This window comes from Haplochromis burtoni, unplaced genomic scaffold (assembly GCF_018398535.1).
Source record: "Haplochromis burtoni strain Fernald_Lab_line unplaced genomic scaffold, NCSU_Asbu1 Contig_41, whole genome shotgun sequence".
Taxonomy (NCBI): Eukaryota; Metazoa; Chordata; class Actinopteri; order Cichliformes; family Cichlidae; genus Haplochromis; species Haplochromis burtoni.
In genome coordinates, this window is record NW_024582402.1 from 2,256,265 (window position 1) to 2,270,030 (window position 13,766).

The 13,766-nt window shown below is 39.9% G+C and overlaps 1 protein-coding gene across 1 annotated transcript in view; it reads left to right on the plus strand.

Annotated features, from left to right (window-relative positions):
• Positions 1-13,766, plus strand: part of LOC102297870 (myomegalin) — a 51,038-nt gene that overhangs the window by 10,393 nt on the left and 26,879 nt on the right. Inside the window, exons 5-9 of the mRNA XM_014333063.2 lie at positions 5,766-5,842; positions 10,195-10,318; positions 10,414-10,568; positions 10,650-10,806; positions 12,420-12,473. Coding sequence (XP_014188549.1) covers positions 5,766-5,842; positions 10,195-10,318; positions 10,414-10,568; positions 10,650-10,806; positions 12,420-12,473 — 567 coding nt within the window. The remainder of the gene's footprint in view (positions 1-5,765; positions 5,843-10,194; positions 10,319-10,413; positions 10,569-10,649; positions 10,807-12,419; positions 12,474-13,766) is intronic.

Sequence of the window (13,766 nt, forward strand, 5' to 3'; positions counted from 1 at the left end):
CAGTTTTAAAGATCGTGCTCCACCTTTTAAATGTATTTACATGTAGTTTTAGTTTCATCTTGACAAACAGACAGACACAAGTGTAGCTAGAATCATAAAGCTAAATATAGTATCAGAAAAGTATTGTTAGAGTGTTGGTACTGCAGGTGACCTGTTACAGTGTCATAGTTGGAGTAATGAATGCTTGGCTTTAAATCAGTGCTATAATCAATAATTAATTTTAAGATCATCAAAATATACATAAAATATTAATTTTTAAATAGATTCATTGATCGACAGTGAGAATTCTCTGCTTATCTGAGCAAAGCAAGAAACTCACAGATGTAATAATTAGTTGCAGATCTAAAAACAATGGTCTTTCTCATAGAGTCTCTATGAGGATGCTGTTTCTGTGAACATGCTGCTTTGCTCTGCTTCTAAATGTGTTTTCTGCGTCCATCTCTGCATGCAAAGTGTGCACCTACAGTAAGGTGACCCAGTTCAGCTGTTGTCTGTTTACAAAAGCCAGCCGGCGTCTCTTCATCACTTTCGTTCTCCCCTGGTTCTAATTCCTTTTTGATGACCACCGACTCTTTGATATGAGAAATTAATGGCTGCTTAATCCAGCCAAACAAGACCTGAGCGTTGGTCCTCTTATCCTCCGCTATTACTGCATACCAGCAGTGATTGGGTAAACTCGATCCCATGTTGTACAGACATGCAGCTGGAGTTTAATCCGTGTGCCTCACAGGCCCCTCTCTGTGTGACTAAAGGCTAATCAGTCAAAGCACTTTTTATTTGGAGACTAAATCTTTGTTCTGCGGATGCTATCCGACCTGAGCTGCTCGTGTTGAATATCATGACAGAGTGATAATGTTCCCATCTTTCCTCCGAAGCATCTCTGTGTAATACAGTACAGGCTGGCGTGTTAGTCCTGGGTACATAGTGATCTCTCTGAGAGCCCAAGAATCTCTATTTATAGAGCCGGCTTCAGTGCACTGATGTATTTATCACATGTGTCATCGTAACACGTGCTTGTATGTTTCACTTTCAGTCACATCTTAAACATATTTAAGAAACATAGTGTGGTATAAATATGTAATAATGTGTTTAATTGTTTCTTCAAATGTTCAGTTTTAGAGTCCTTACTATTTTATATGGTAAAGTTGAGAAAGAAAGCGTTTTGTGCTGGATGGATGGATGAGTTTAAAGAAGCCAGAAAACCCTAAATATTTACCATTGTTTGAGAGAGCCAGGTCAGCTCTCAGAACAGCTAGCAGCACAGCATTCCCACACAGAGGTACCTATAAACCTGTACATCACAGCCTGTAAAATAGCTTAGCACCATGTAACTGTCCCAAGTACATGATGGGTACGCGATTATAATAATTAGTAGGAAAACATGGCAATATACTACAAATATACACAGCATTTCACAGTATAATATCACAAGCAGCCAGGATCTACAAACCTAATTCCAAAAAAAGTATTTTCTGAAAAAAACAAACAAAAACAAAATGCAACTTTTTTCAAATCTCATAAACTCATGCTTTATTTGCAATAGGATGTAAAAAAAAACAAGAACAACAAAAAACAAATCGAATGCGTAAAGTGAAAAATTTAGCATCTTTATGAAACATATTAGCTCGTTTTAGTTGGGTCTGTGTCACCCTCTCTTCTTTTAACACCAGTCTGTAATCCGTCAGGGAACTGAGAAGACCAGCTGTCAGACGTTTGGATAGGAACATTGTCCTGTGATAGTCTGTTATAAGATTCTAGTTTCTCAACTGGACTGCAGGAAAGTCAGTTCAGCACCTGGAATCTTCTCCTTTGAAGCCATGCTGTTGTAATAGATGTGGTATCCAGTTTGTCTTGCTGAAATATGCAAGGCCTTCCCGAAAAAGACTTTGTCTGGATGGGAGTTCATGCGATCTAAACCTTTATAAAGATGCACGCTTTTGAATTCAGCACTGACACCAAGCCAGACGGTCCCTCTCCTCTTCAGTCCAGAGGATGCAGCATCCATTTTTTTTCCAAAACAGAATTTTTGGGAAACAGAACAGTTTTCCTCCCATTAGCAGATGTCTGCCCATCCCTGGTTTCTTCCTGTTAAAAGGGAGATTTTCTTTCCTACTGTTGCCAGTGCTTGCTCAAAGGGGGTCATTTGATTGTTGGGGTTTTCTCTGTGTTATTAAAGGATCTCTACTTTAAAATATAAACTTCCTTGATGCGAGCATTTTTGGATCATGTTGACATGTGGCTTTTTCTTTGCATGATAGAGCTTTAACCAGCACTGTGGATGACACAGTGAACTGTGTTCACAGAAACTGATTTTGGAAAGTGTTCCTGAGTCTATGCAGTGATTTCCATGGCAGAATCATTTGTGTTTTTAATGCATGTCCTGACTGAAGGCCCAAAATCACAGGTATCCAGTAATGGTTTTTGACCTCGTCCTTTGCGCACAGAGATTTCTCCAGATTCTCAGAATTGTTTGATTATATATTTTTCACAGATTGATGAACCTCTGTCCATCTTTACCTCTGAGAAACTCAGTCTTCTATACCACCACATACTTTTCTGACCTTTTGTTGTCCGTGTCCCAACTTTTTTGAAAAAAAGTTGCTGCCGTCAGACTCAATTATCTGATATTTTTCATAGTAAAATGTTGCACTTTAAACACGTTACATTTTTTTAAATCTTCTATTGTAAAGAAAATATGGGCTTAAAAATTTAGATATCATTGCATTTTGTTTTTATTTATATTTTACAGAGATTCGCAAATTTACTGGGTGGTAAAAACGTAGGTGGGTTTATAAGGTACATGTTAAAATTTGGATTTTAAAACATTTATTTCTATAGTTTTCATCAAGCTATTTGCACTGTGATGTCAAATATGTTCTTAAAATCCACAAAGATGTCCAGAGTCTTTAGTCTGGAAAAGTGTGGAACTTGGGGAAGTTATTGAAGGACCCTTAAAATTAGAATAGAATACAATAGCATAAAATAGAATACCCCTTTATTGTCATTGTACATCTACATTGAAATTATGGATTTCTAAAGAAATTACTCATCTAAAAAGCTGTTGTCAGTATAATTAATGTTACCGATACTACCAAACCATGTAAATCTTTGGTATCAGTTAAAACAGGATGAGCAGGATAATAATTCCAAGAATTGAAGCTGATGTGATAGCACATCACTATTAGCTGATCACTCCCCATGATACAGGTGTGTTCAATTTCTGTGTGGTGAGCCTGTCAAGGTTCGAAGTGCAGCCATCCCCCTACCCTTAGTTAAAAGTGGATGTGTTGCTGAGGGCCGTCAGGCCAGGAGAGGCCAAAGTAGCAGGTGCACGGTGATGGGTGGCTATATATAGAGCTGTTTGCGAGACAGTTCCTGTAAACCATGTTGTTGTCTCATGCACACGCACACACAAACACAAACATGCACACACACGGGAATACATGTTTGCTATTATCAGAGTCTTTAGACAGGCTTCATATCATCAGGAATCTGGAACCCATTTATCACATATTTATTGCATATGTTAAAGCTGCTGTTGCATGACTTAGTAACATAAGTTGAAAAGGATTGTTTATCATAAGACATTAGGCTGAACAATGGCAAATCTAAAAGGTATATCTACAGTCTTTATAGTTTTATTTTAAAACTTAAACATAGAAATATAGAAAACCCAGCTTGTTGTAGAGGTTTTTTTTAAGATAGTCATGGATTTGTTTAAATTAAACAAACTTCACTCTTAAAAAAAACACTCTTTCTTTTGTTATTTTTTTCTGTTGATATGATACACTGAACATTGAAGTCATTTAGTCCACACAGTATTTCTGCCTCTGTGGGGTCATTATTGTCACTGTCAATGGTTCTGCTCATTAGTTTCTTCATAAATCAGTTATTCATTTCCTTTATATTTCAGAAACAATGAAAAATTATTCATCACACTTTCCTGCAGTCCAGGTTTATTTCATCAATTGTCTTCAGGCTACTGCATAGGCAGTATAAAAGATAGATGTAGTGACATCATCCACTGGTTTCTGAAGTTTTGAGATGAGCGTTTCCACTGTCGCCAACTTGGTTTCAAAAAACTGGATTCAGTGGGGATTGATTGAATTCATTTTGCATTTAAAATGACCGAAAAGTCCATGAACTCATGAGTAAAGTGTTTTACAGAAGTCAGCTCAGAAACCTGTTTTCCCAAAGACTTCCAATGGCCTGGAGGCCCTCTTAAGGCTTTTTGTCAATTTTCGACCAACATTTCATTGAGTTGACCTTGAAGACTTTGATGTAACCCAAATTTTCATAGATTGTTAACATGATCTGACTCTACACAACTACAAAGTTTGAACATTTCATTGAAATATTTTTGAGCTACTGTGTTTACAGACAGAATGACCCCGCACATGACGTCCAGGGCCGAGGTAATAATTGTTATTTTAGATATTCAATCAGTTTTCTTTTGATCAGTAATTTGATAGTCAACTAATACTTGCAGCTCTACAGCTGCAGAGCCCTGCGGATTTAAGCACTCATAGTTCATGAATATTGGTTAGTTTCAGGGTGATTGATTTTTTTTTTGTTAGTAGTTCTGGATACTCTTAACAGGAGAGCTCTCTAACAGCAAAGAGGAAAAGGTCAACACACGTGCTTGAAGGCGGAATAAAACTGAACATTTAAATTGCTCAGTACCGACCACTGAGAGCTGCATTTGTTCAGCCTGCAGCGGACAGACAGAGACAGACAGATAATCCGTCCTCTCTGGCTTTGCTGAGGTCAGAATGGAAAGAACGATCCCCACGATTAAATTGTCAGTCCTCTAACTCTGTGTGAGAGCTCCGATTGGCACCTAAAATGTCCCCTGTGGACCTCAGCAGGTAAACAAACTGTGGAGTTCAGCTTTTGGCCACAGCGAGCGAGTATCTGAGCTGCTCTGAATTCTCCAGCTCTAAATATACCAGCCGTGACAGTTCGGTCAGATGCTCCGCACTGATGACACACAACACCCATGAAGCCTTGATTCACTCAGCAGAGACGGGGCAATTACAGCCTGAGATGTAGTGGTTAAGGACACTGAACAAGGACCAAGACAAATGAGTGCTAAATATGTGACAGAGATTTACACAAACAGCAAATCAAAAGCAGAGAGAGTGATGAAAACTTAAAAGCTTTTCCACATTTTATCATATACATATATATCCATTCTGCACAAAAGGATCAGCCTAATTTATTGCCTAATTTATTGTCTAACCACCTGTCGTTTGTGAACTCAGAAAGTTTTGCATTTTGGCTGTAGCCATTTTCTTTGGATCCTAAAGTGACCATCTTTGGACCAGAGTGTGCTAAAGCTAGCAAGCTTGGGTAATAAACATAATTTTACAGACTTAAAACAGTTAAAGCGGCTTAGAAGCCATAAAACTGTGAATATTAGTCAAGGAACCACAACTGTTTTTTGTTTGCACCACGCCGTAAATAAGAATCTAAAAAATGTCACATGTTTTGCTGTAGGTACCACAGTTACTTAGCAACTAAGGCCACATGAGGAGGGTTTTATTTATTTATTTATTTATTTTATTAGTAGATTAACAATAATGAAGCTCAAATCAATTTTTTATTACTGATGAAAGATTTCACATGATTTAGTTTTTATTCTTTATGCCTCACACGTTTTATTTTTAAGATAAGGCAGAGGAGGTGGTGCACCGAGGAGTGAGCTTGTTTTAAGATAACATGATGTGTTAACTGATTATCTTGATGCTCTTCATCTGTTGCAGAACATCGAGCTGAAGGTGGAAGTAGAGAGCTTGAAGCAGGAGCTTCAGGAGAAACAGGACCTTTTGGACAAAGCCCTGTAAGTCCACAAATATTCATCAGCATTAGTTGTTAAAGTACAATAAGGTAAATACTACTAACAGATTATAACAATTAGACAGATGCAACGCCAGTTGGAAACTAAAGATCAATAACAATCAAGTTGAAATATTCTTCAGACATGTTCTGTGATTATTAATAATCTATATTGCATTTCTTCTTCTGTGGTCTTTTCTCTTTTTTTTCACTGATGTACACGTTACTACAGCACTTGGTTAACTTTCTTTTCTGATTTGGCTTTCATGAAGTGGTGTTCTTGCTGGATATTAACTGTAATGCTCTACATGGTCCTGTCTTAACTATGGTAACACTTCATATGACTAAAAGCTCATATGCCATGCAGCTGCTGGTAGACACACACACACACACACACACACACACACACACACACACACACACACACACACAGCACACACACACACACACACACACACACAGTAAGCAAAGCGTAGATCATTAACCTTTAAATATGTGTTCTCATTTGTGAATTAGGGATGGGTATCGTTTAGGTTTTATCCGATACCGGTGCCAAACCGGTACTTTTGAAACGGTGCCGGTGCTAAACGGTGCTCAAACCGGTGCTTAAAGAATGGAGAACACAAAATTGGTCCAAAAACCTCTCATGTTCAGCTGGTTTTTTGTAAAAAGATAACAATGTTAGCCTTTTCTGCAGCTATGGGGCATATATGGTATCACTCTTGGCTGGAAGCAGTGCTTAAACAATGGAAAAAACACAAACTTTGTCCAAAACCTCTCATGTTTAACTGTTTTCCACTTTTTCTTTGGTCATTTTAGCCTTTTTGGCCAGGGTGAAGGGAGTATCTGCCATCAAACAAGAAGACAGCCGCATGTAGCTATGATGTGTTTGCTAGTTCACCTTACATGCATTAATGTAATAACGTGGTTAGCCTACTCAACGTAAATTACACACAAACAACATAAGCTACTCACGCAGAGAAGAACGGCTGCTGCTGCATCATCATCCTCATCATTTCTGCTACACTGGCAGGGCTAGGGGCCAGGACTCTCCTCTTCGGGTTTTTGGGGGATGTTGCTAACTCCGGGTCCGATAACAGGCACCACACCCGCAGTAGATGTGCTCGGTGTGAGGTCTCGCAGCAAGCTATCAAATACGGGCATTTCTCGGCTTTTAAAAAAAACGCTATGCGTCGCCAGGTGTTTCATCGGATTCGGGTGTTACCTCCTTTGACAGTATCACAGTATCAGCTTAAAGCACTTGTTGCTGCTGAGTTTGCATATTTTGCTGTGAAGTACAGCCAGACTTTTGACCGCTTCGCCTTGGACATTTTTAATCTGTAGCTCTGCTCTAAAAGAACGTACGTACCTGGCCCGCCTACTATCCTCGGAAACGTAAAATGATTGGCTAGAAGTGTATCACAGCTCAGGAAAAAAAAGCACCGAAATAAAGCACAGAAATGTGCGCTGCTTTTCGGTCTGGTTACTACCGTTTATGTCAGAACCCACTGGTACCCATCCCTATTTGTGACCACTTTATCTTGTGTCCCTGTGGAATTAAACAATTAAAGAACTGAAGGTTGGGATTTTGCTGGGATATGTTGAGATTAAATAGTGGTGTAAGAGTAACATTGAAAGCATGGGTGTCAAACATCGGGCTCAGGGACCATCAGCATGACAAAGAGCCCAATCCTGTCATGGCTGAGCAGCCATTGTGTTAGTGGAGTGGACCCAAGTGCAGACATAGAAGGAGATGGAACTGAATCTTAACAAAAAAACAAGCTTTTTATTTGGCCAAAAACATGAATACAAAACAAGGCAAAAACGAACCAGGGCAAAACTAAAACTAAAACCTAAACTGGGAAAAACTAGTCTGTACAAAACTATGACAAGGAAAACATGATTCTGAGCAGGTGTATGAGAGTAACTATGACAAGAAAAACTGTGAATATGAAACATGAACATAACCTGACCAGAATCATAAGGTACCTGAGATCCACCATGACATAGGGAATGGAAAACAGACACACCGACAGAGAGACAGAGGACTTAAACACAGGAGGGAAAAGAGGGAAGTGGAAACACCTGGGGAGACACCAATGATTATGACCCAACAGGGAAAAGTAAAACTAAGCACACTGAACATAGAAACAAGACTTTCAAAATAAAACGGGAAGCATGGAGAGACATGAATTGGGACACGCAAACTTGACACAAGAGACAGAGGGAGCGAGAGAGGGAGAGGGACACAGAGGAGAGAGACACAAGGGGAAGCTACATAGACGAGGAAGAATAGAAAAAACATAAACCAGACTAAAACTCAACCAAGACAAACCAGTAATAATACTAGAACTCTACCTCAACTTAAGAATAGCACATGAATATTGACATAAGAAGTCAACAGTATAAAATAACACAAAACGCTGGGTCACAGATCCAGCACCTGACAAATCCAGTGTGAAAGAAAGCATACATTTTGGAGTTTTGACTACACTTCAATAGGTTTTACAACTTTTGCTCTTGGTAAAGATTTCTCAAATGGCCTTTTATAGATAGTAATTAAGGATCAGATGAACAATTCAATGCCAGAAAAGTTTCTGTTTTTTCAGTATCTACTATAGGATTTTAATGTTTTTACTATGGGTCAGACAGTACGAAAAAAAAATAGGGCATTTTCTGTGAATTAACAAAAGCATTTTGTTTTATAATTAGAGGATATTCTGGGGAATGAGCTTCCAGAACTTTTCCCTGTAATTTTACACATTAATTTCTTAGAGAGACCAAAAAACAATCCATTCACATCCTCCTCATCCTATGGGGCAGGTGCAGAGCCCAAAAAATGGGACAAAGGTAAAACAGAGCGCAGAACTCCAGAGTCCTAATTTATTTCATGGAACAGCTTTTCGAGCCCAGCTGCTCTTCATCAGACATGAAACACCAACCATAGTATTGTTTGTCCTATATAAGAACTGATTTTTGATTGGATGTAATTGGTCATGTGACCATTCACAGGTGATTTACGAGGGTGCTGTTTGGTGTTTCATTGTCTGATGAAGAACAGGTGCGCTCAGTAAATAAGGACTCTGGAGTTCTGCAGCGTGTGCATTCTTTTTCTCACGCTGGCAGATTTCTTTAATTTACTGCAGTACAATTTTTTTATTATCATGTAGAAAAACTGAGGCATACTTGTGTATTTTTTAATCATTATTATGTCTGGTTGTACAGCATATGTTGCAACAGTTTTATGGTAGTTGTTGACCCACCAAGATTATAAAAGAGATGTGTGGGCTGTCTGAACAGCCTGAATGTCCACTTGACATAAAGGATACTTGTCCATGAGACACTTACGTTGCTCAGATGGGTTCAGAATATCCCAGTTATCTGAGCTGCTGCATGTGGTGGATAAAGTTAAAAATGTATGTAGACAGGGTCCAGAAGAGGACTCGTGGCGTCAGGGTGGCGTGTGCCATTCTGGGAGCAGGAATTCTGGGATACCGCTGTTGACTCACTAAGTGATATAGAGAGATGCTTGCACAGCTGGAGTCCAAAGGAGTCAGACGTTGCATGACACACCAAATGTGCTGGCGTGTGGGAGAAATTTCAGATTAAAGTTTAAATTGTTCACGTTTGGTGGACGTTTACCTTCAGCTGAGTGTGTCAGCTAAGTATTTTATCGCACACATCTGCAGGTAACAGCAGGTACAGCAAATTGACATCCTTACGATACAAGCCTCTAGTTAACGGTGAAAGTCCAGGCTACTAATAAAAGGGATAAAATTCTGCTTTTCATGCACAACCCTACAAATATCAACCCTGTTATATTATGAGATCATCCCTTCTATGACAATAAACACCACGGGTGGTGTGCTTACTTAATCTCTGCTATTAGTGGAAGGGGCTAAGGAAATCCCATGAGCAATGTAGCAGACAGAAAACCTATGACATCATATTATGTCTTGGCTCTCACTAATATTTCCATCATGCCCTAAAAATGACACCCCCCGGACAACATTTAGATCTGTGTGTAAACTGCTGCTGGGGTTTTAAATCCCTTATTAAATAAGCTGCTACTCAATTCAAAGTGTAAGATTAGATATTTTATTAGGCCTACATGTTTTTGCTTGATAACATTTATAATATGTGTTGTAAGCCTGATTGTTGTAAGCCTGACTGTGTTAGCATTGCAGGAGAGGGATGACTTGGATGTACCCTGCATTTTACACTATGACAGTTTATTCAATTTATTTTGACCAGATCCAAATGACCTGGTTATTGGAGTCCAAACCTCATATACAGTGGGCTATCTGCTATCTGATTGATTTTGTGATTAGACTGTGATGTCCTTTTCTTCTTCAGCACAACAGCAGAGAGCCTGACCAATCACAATGAGGCAGAGCTACAGAGACGGTGTCAAGAGAGACAGCAGGAAATTGACCACATGCAGCAGGTGCTTGAGGCAAAGATTCAGCTCCTGCAGGAGGTTGGTCTGCTGCTGTAATACTGACACTTGGGGATACTCTGTGATAGTGGCCAATCTTCCCAAATCTTAACTGCTTTGGTGCATGTTTCTTTCAGGAGGCCCAGCTGGCTCGCAGCGAGGCCGAACGAATGGCCTCGCTGGCTGGATCACAATCCCATGCTTCCCTCCTCTCCTTAGATGCCGCGATGGAGGAAATCCCAGAGGATGAAAGGCCTCCAAATATCCTGTCACCATCTAACAACAAAGACAGGTAAGAAACTACTCAGTTCTGGAGAACATGAGAAGAAATCCATCCTTCTATGTCACTGACTGGTCCTCTTTCTGCTTTCAGGTTAATAGAGGAGCTAACTAAAGAGCTTCGCACTAAGGAGGTCCGCATCACTGAGCTGTGTGGAGAGAAGACAACACTCACACTCAGGGTGGAAGAGCTGGAGGGACAAGTTCATGAGCTATCTAATTCCCTGCTGCAGAAGGACAAGGATGTTGAGGTACATATGAGTTAAATTTTACATTAAAAAACCCCCTCTGAAGCCAGGTCTTAAATTTCTTACTGAAATTAAAGGAACACTTTGAAGACACATCTCAGATGGAGAAAAACATGCTGGATATCTATCATGACCTGGACTGGGTAATGTTTTAAGAATGAAAAGATGCCATGATGGAAAAGATGATAGAAATGAAAGTTATCAACCTGCAGAGGTCTGATTTCAAAGACACAGTGAAAAAGTGCAAAATTTATGTGACAGGTTCATCCTCGAAATTTTGCCAAATTTCATTACGACAACTCAAAGTGGTACTCAGTAGTTTGTTTGACCCCCAAGTGGTTGTATGCATGCCTGACAACATCAGGACATGCTCTTAATGAGATGACAGGTGGTGTCTGTGGGGCATCTCGACCCAGATCTGCACAAAGGCATCACTGAGCTCCTGGGCAGTCTGAAGTGCAACCTGGCAGCATCATATGGACCAAAGCATAATGTCCCAGAGGTGGTCTACTGGATTTAGATCACGTGAGTGTAGGGGCCAGTCAAGCGTATCAATTCCTTCATCTTCCAGGAACTGCCTGCATACCCTCACCACATGAGGCAGGGCATTGTCATGCACCGGTAGGAACCCAAGACCCACTGCACCAGCGTAGGGCCTGACAATGGGTACAAGGATTTCATCAATACCTAATGGCAGTCAGGGGGCCGTTGCCTACCCTGTAGAGGCCACACCAGTGGCCTGCTAGAAGTCTCATGCTCATCCCATTTCTCCTTGCACAAAGGAGCAGATACCAGTCCTGCTGATTGGTTAAAGACCTTCTACAGCCCTGTGCAGCTCTCCTAGAATAACTGTATATCTCCTGCATGCTCCTGAGACTGTGCTGAGAGACACAGCAAACCTTCCATCCTGGAGGTGTCCAGGTATCACCTTATGTTACTGACTTTAGCCAATGCAAAACTAGTGATAAACATCAGAAAAGATGATGTCAGTGGCCTCCACCTGTAAAGTCATTTGGGGGCGGGTGTCTCATTGTTGTCCCTCCAGTGCAATTATGGTTAATTCCTTTAAGACCACAGGAATTGAAACTGCTTAACAACCCCTCGGTTACTTAAATGACCACATCAATATCCTAGAAGCCTAACTGAGTTGATGATTTATGCTGATTAAAATGTGTTCCTTTATTTTATTACATTTTTTATGTATTTTTGGAGCAGTATATTATATATTATATTATAATGGACCCTGAGGTGCATGTGTGAAATGCAAAACCATGGATACTTTATATAAGCCGTCTAATGTTACTGCATTCCTCTGGACCACCATGTCTCCTCTGGCCAGACTTCTGTTCTAGAAAGACATCCTTAAAGCAGCATGTGTTCATGCCTCCGCCATATTTTACCAGCTATTCATGTAGATCGCAAGAGCTGCTGCATGCACCAAATAACACTTAAACACATGGATATGATTAAAACAGTGTCACAAATACAAAATAATATAATATAGAAATATATTAGATGCAAAATTCTCCTTTCTTTTTTCTGTGTGTATTCCTGGATTGGCTGGAGCTATTAGTTTTTTCTCTTGATCATTTTAACCTCTCTTTTCTTTTACACAGTTCTATCAGGAGGAACTTGGTCAAGAGAGGCTGCGCATCGAGCAGGAGATGCAGGTATGTGGATTTTAGTATTTAAAACGGTGCTGGATCATTAGCTTTCAGCTGTTATGTTCTATCCAAAGTGTGAGAGCGGTTTCACACAGCAGACTGAGTGAAGAATATTTTGATAGACTCTGCCTCCTTATGGACAAGTGACACATTGCATTGATATGACTAGCACAGACACACAGCTAAATTATTTGTAGGCAATAAGAAATGATCTATAGTATTTAAGAATTTTTACAGTGCGTACAGTGTGAGTGTGTTTGTGGTATAGGACCACATTTTACCCGATTTCATCACTGAAAAAGGTAAAATAGCAGCAAGACATCCTCATAACCAAGCTCAAAGAGCGAGCTCATAACAATATCATGAGTAAAAATAAGTAAAATACTCTGAAACTAAGCTGAAACTACATTTGTGTAGAAGAAAGGGACCATGAGGCAGAAAAAAGAAAACTATTTTGCTTTTTGAGGCTGTAATGCATAGTGTATTGCTTAAGGATTCTAGTGGTAGCGAGAGCCATGTTACTGGGGGCTTATCTCATCACGAGAAGTGCCAGAATCTCATTACATTTACAGGCTTCAGCTGCAGTGACATCCTCAAGGGCACACTTCTCTCCTGATGCATGATGAAACTACAAATGGAGAGGGACTATTACTTGAACAGCAACTCACTGTAACCTGGACAGCATCTCTACCCTGTTGAGTAGAGATCTTGTAGGGATTAATACTTAAGAACACAGTGTGTGTTTAGCCTTACTGAACCTGTGCAGCGGTGCTTCTCTGTATTTGAATTTGTCAGCATTTGCTGCAAACATATTTGTTGTCAGGCGAGTTTTGTTTTCAGGGAGGCTGTGCAGGCGTTTTAACTTGTAAATCATTTCTGAATGAAGGATGCAAATGTACTTGTTAGGCAGGCTCTCTGTTCAGATTTCAGACGGGACACACGTATGGGTAAAAGCATGTGTGTATGAGTGAGTGTGTGCCTCGGTCAGTGTGCAGTGAAAGGGGAAAAAAAGCTGAGGCAGCAATGGCAGCTGCACTACAGCACAGCATTTAGTTACTAGGGTAACAGTGGAATTTGCATATGATCAGCAACCCTCTGAGTGTGGCACGTGGTATATATGAAAATTGTTGGCTGGATTCAGACTGCTCATGTGTTTAAAAGCTGACATTCAAATTTTCATGAGGCTGTTTGACTTTGCAAAATCAGAAGAAGATGATTGTTTTTGAAGTATAAGTACAGTATATATGTGCAACTGTATATAATACATGCTATATATATTATATGCCTCTTCCGTATTGC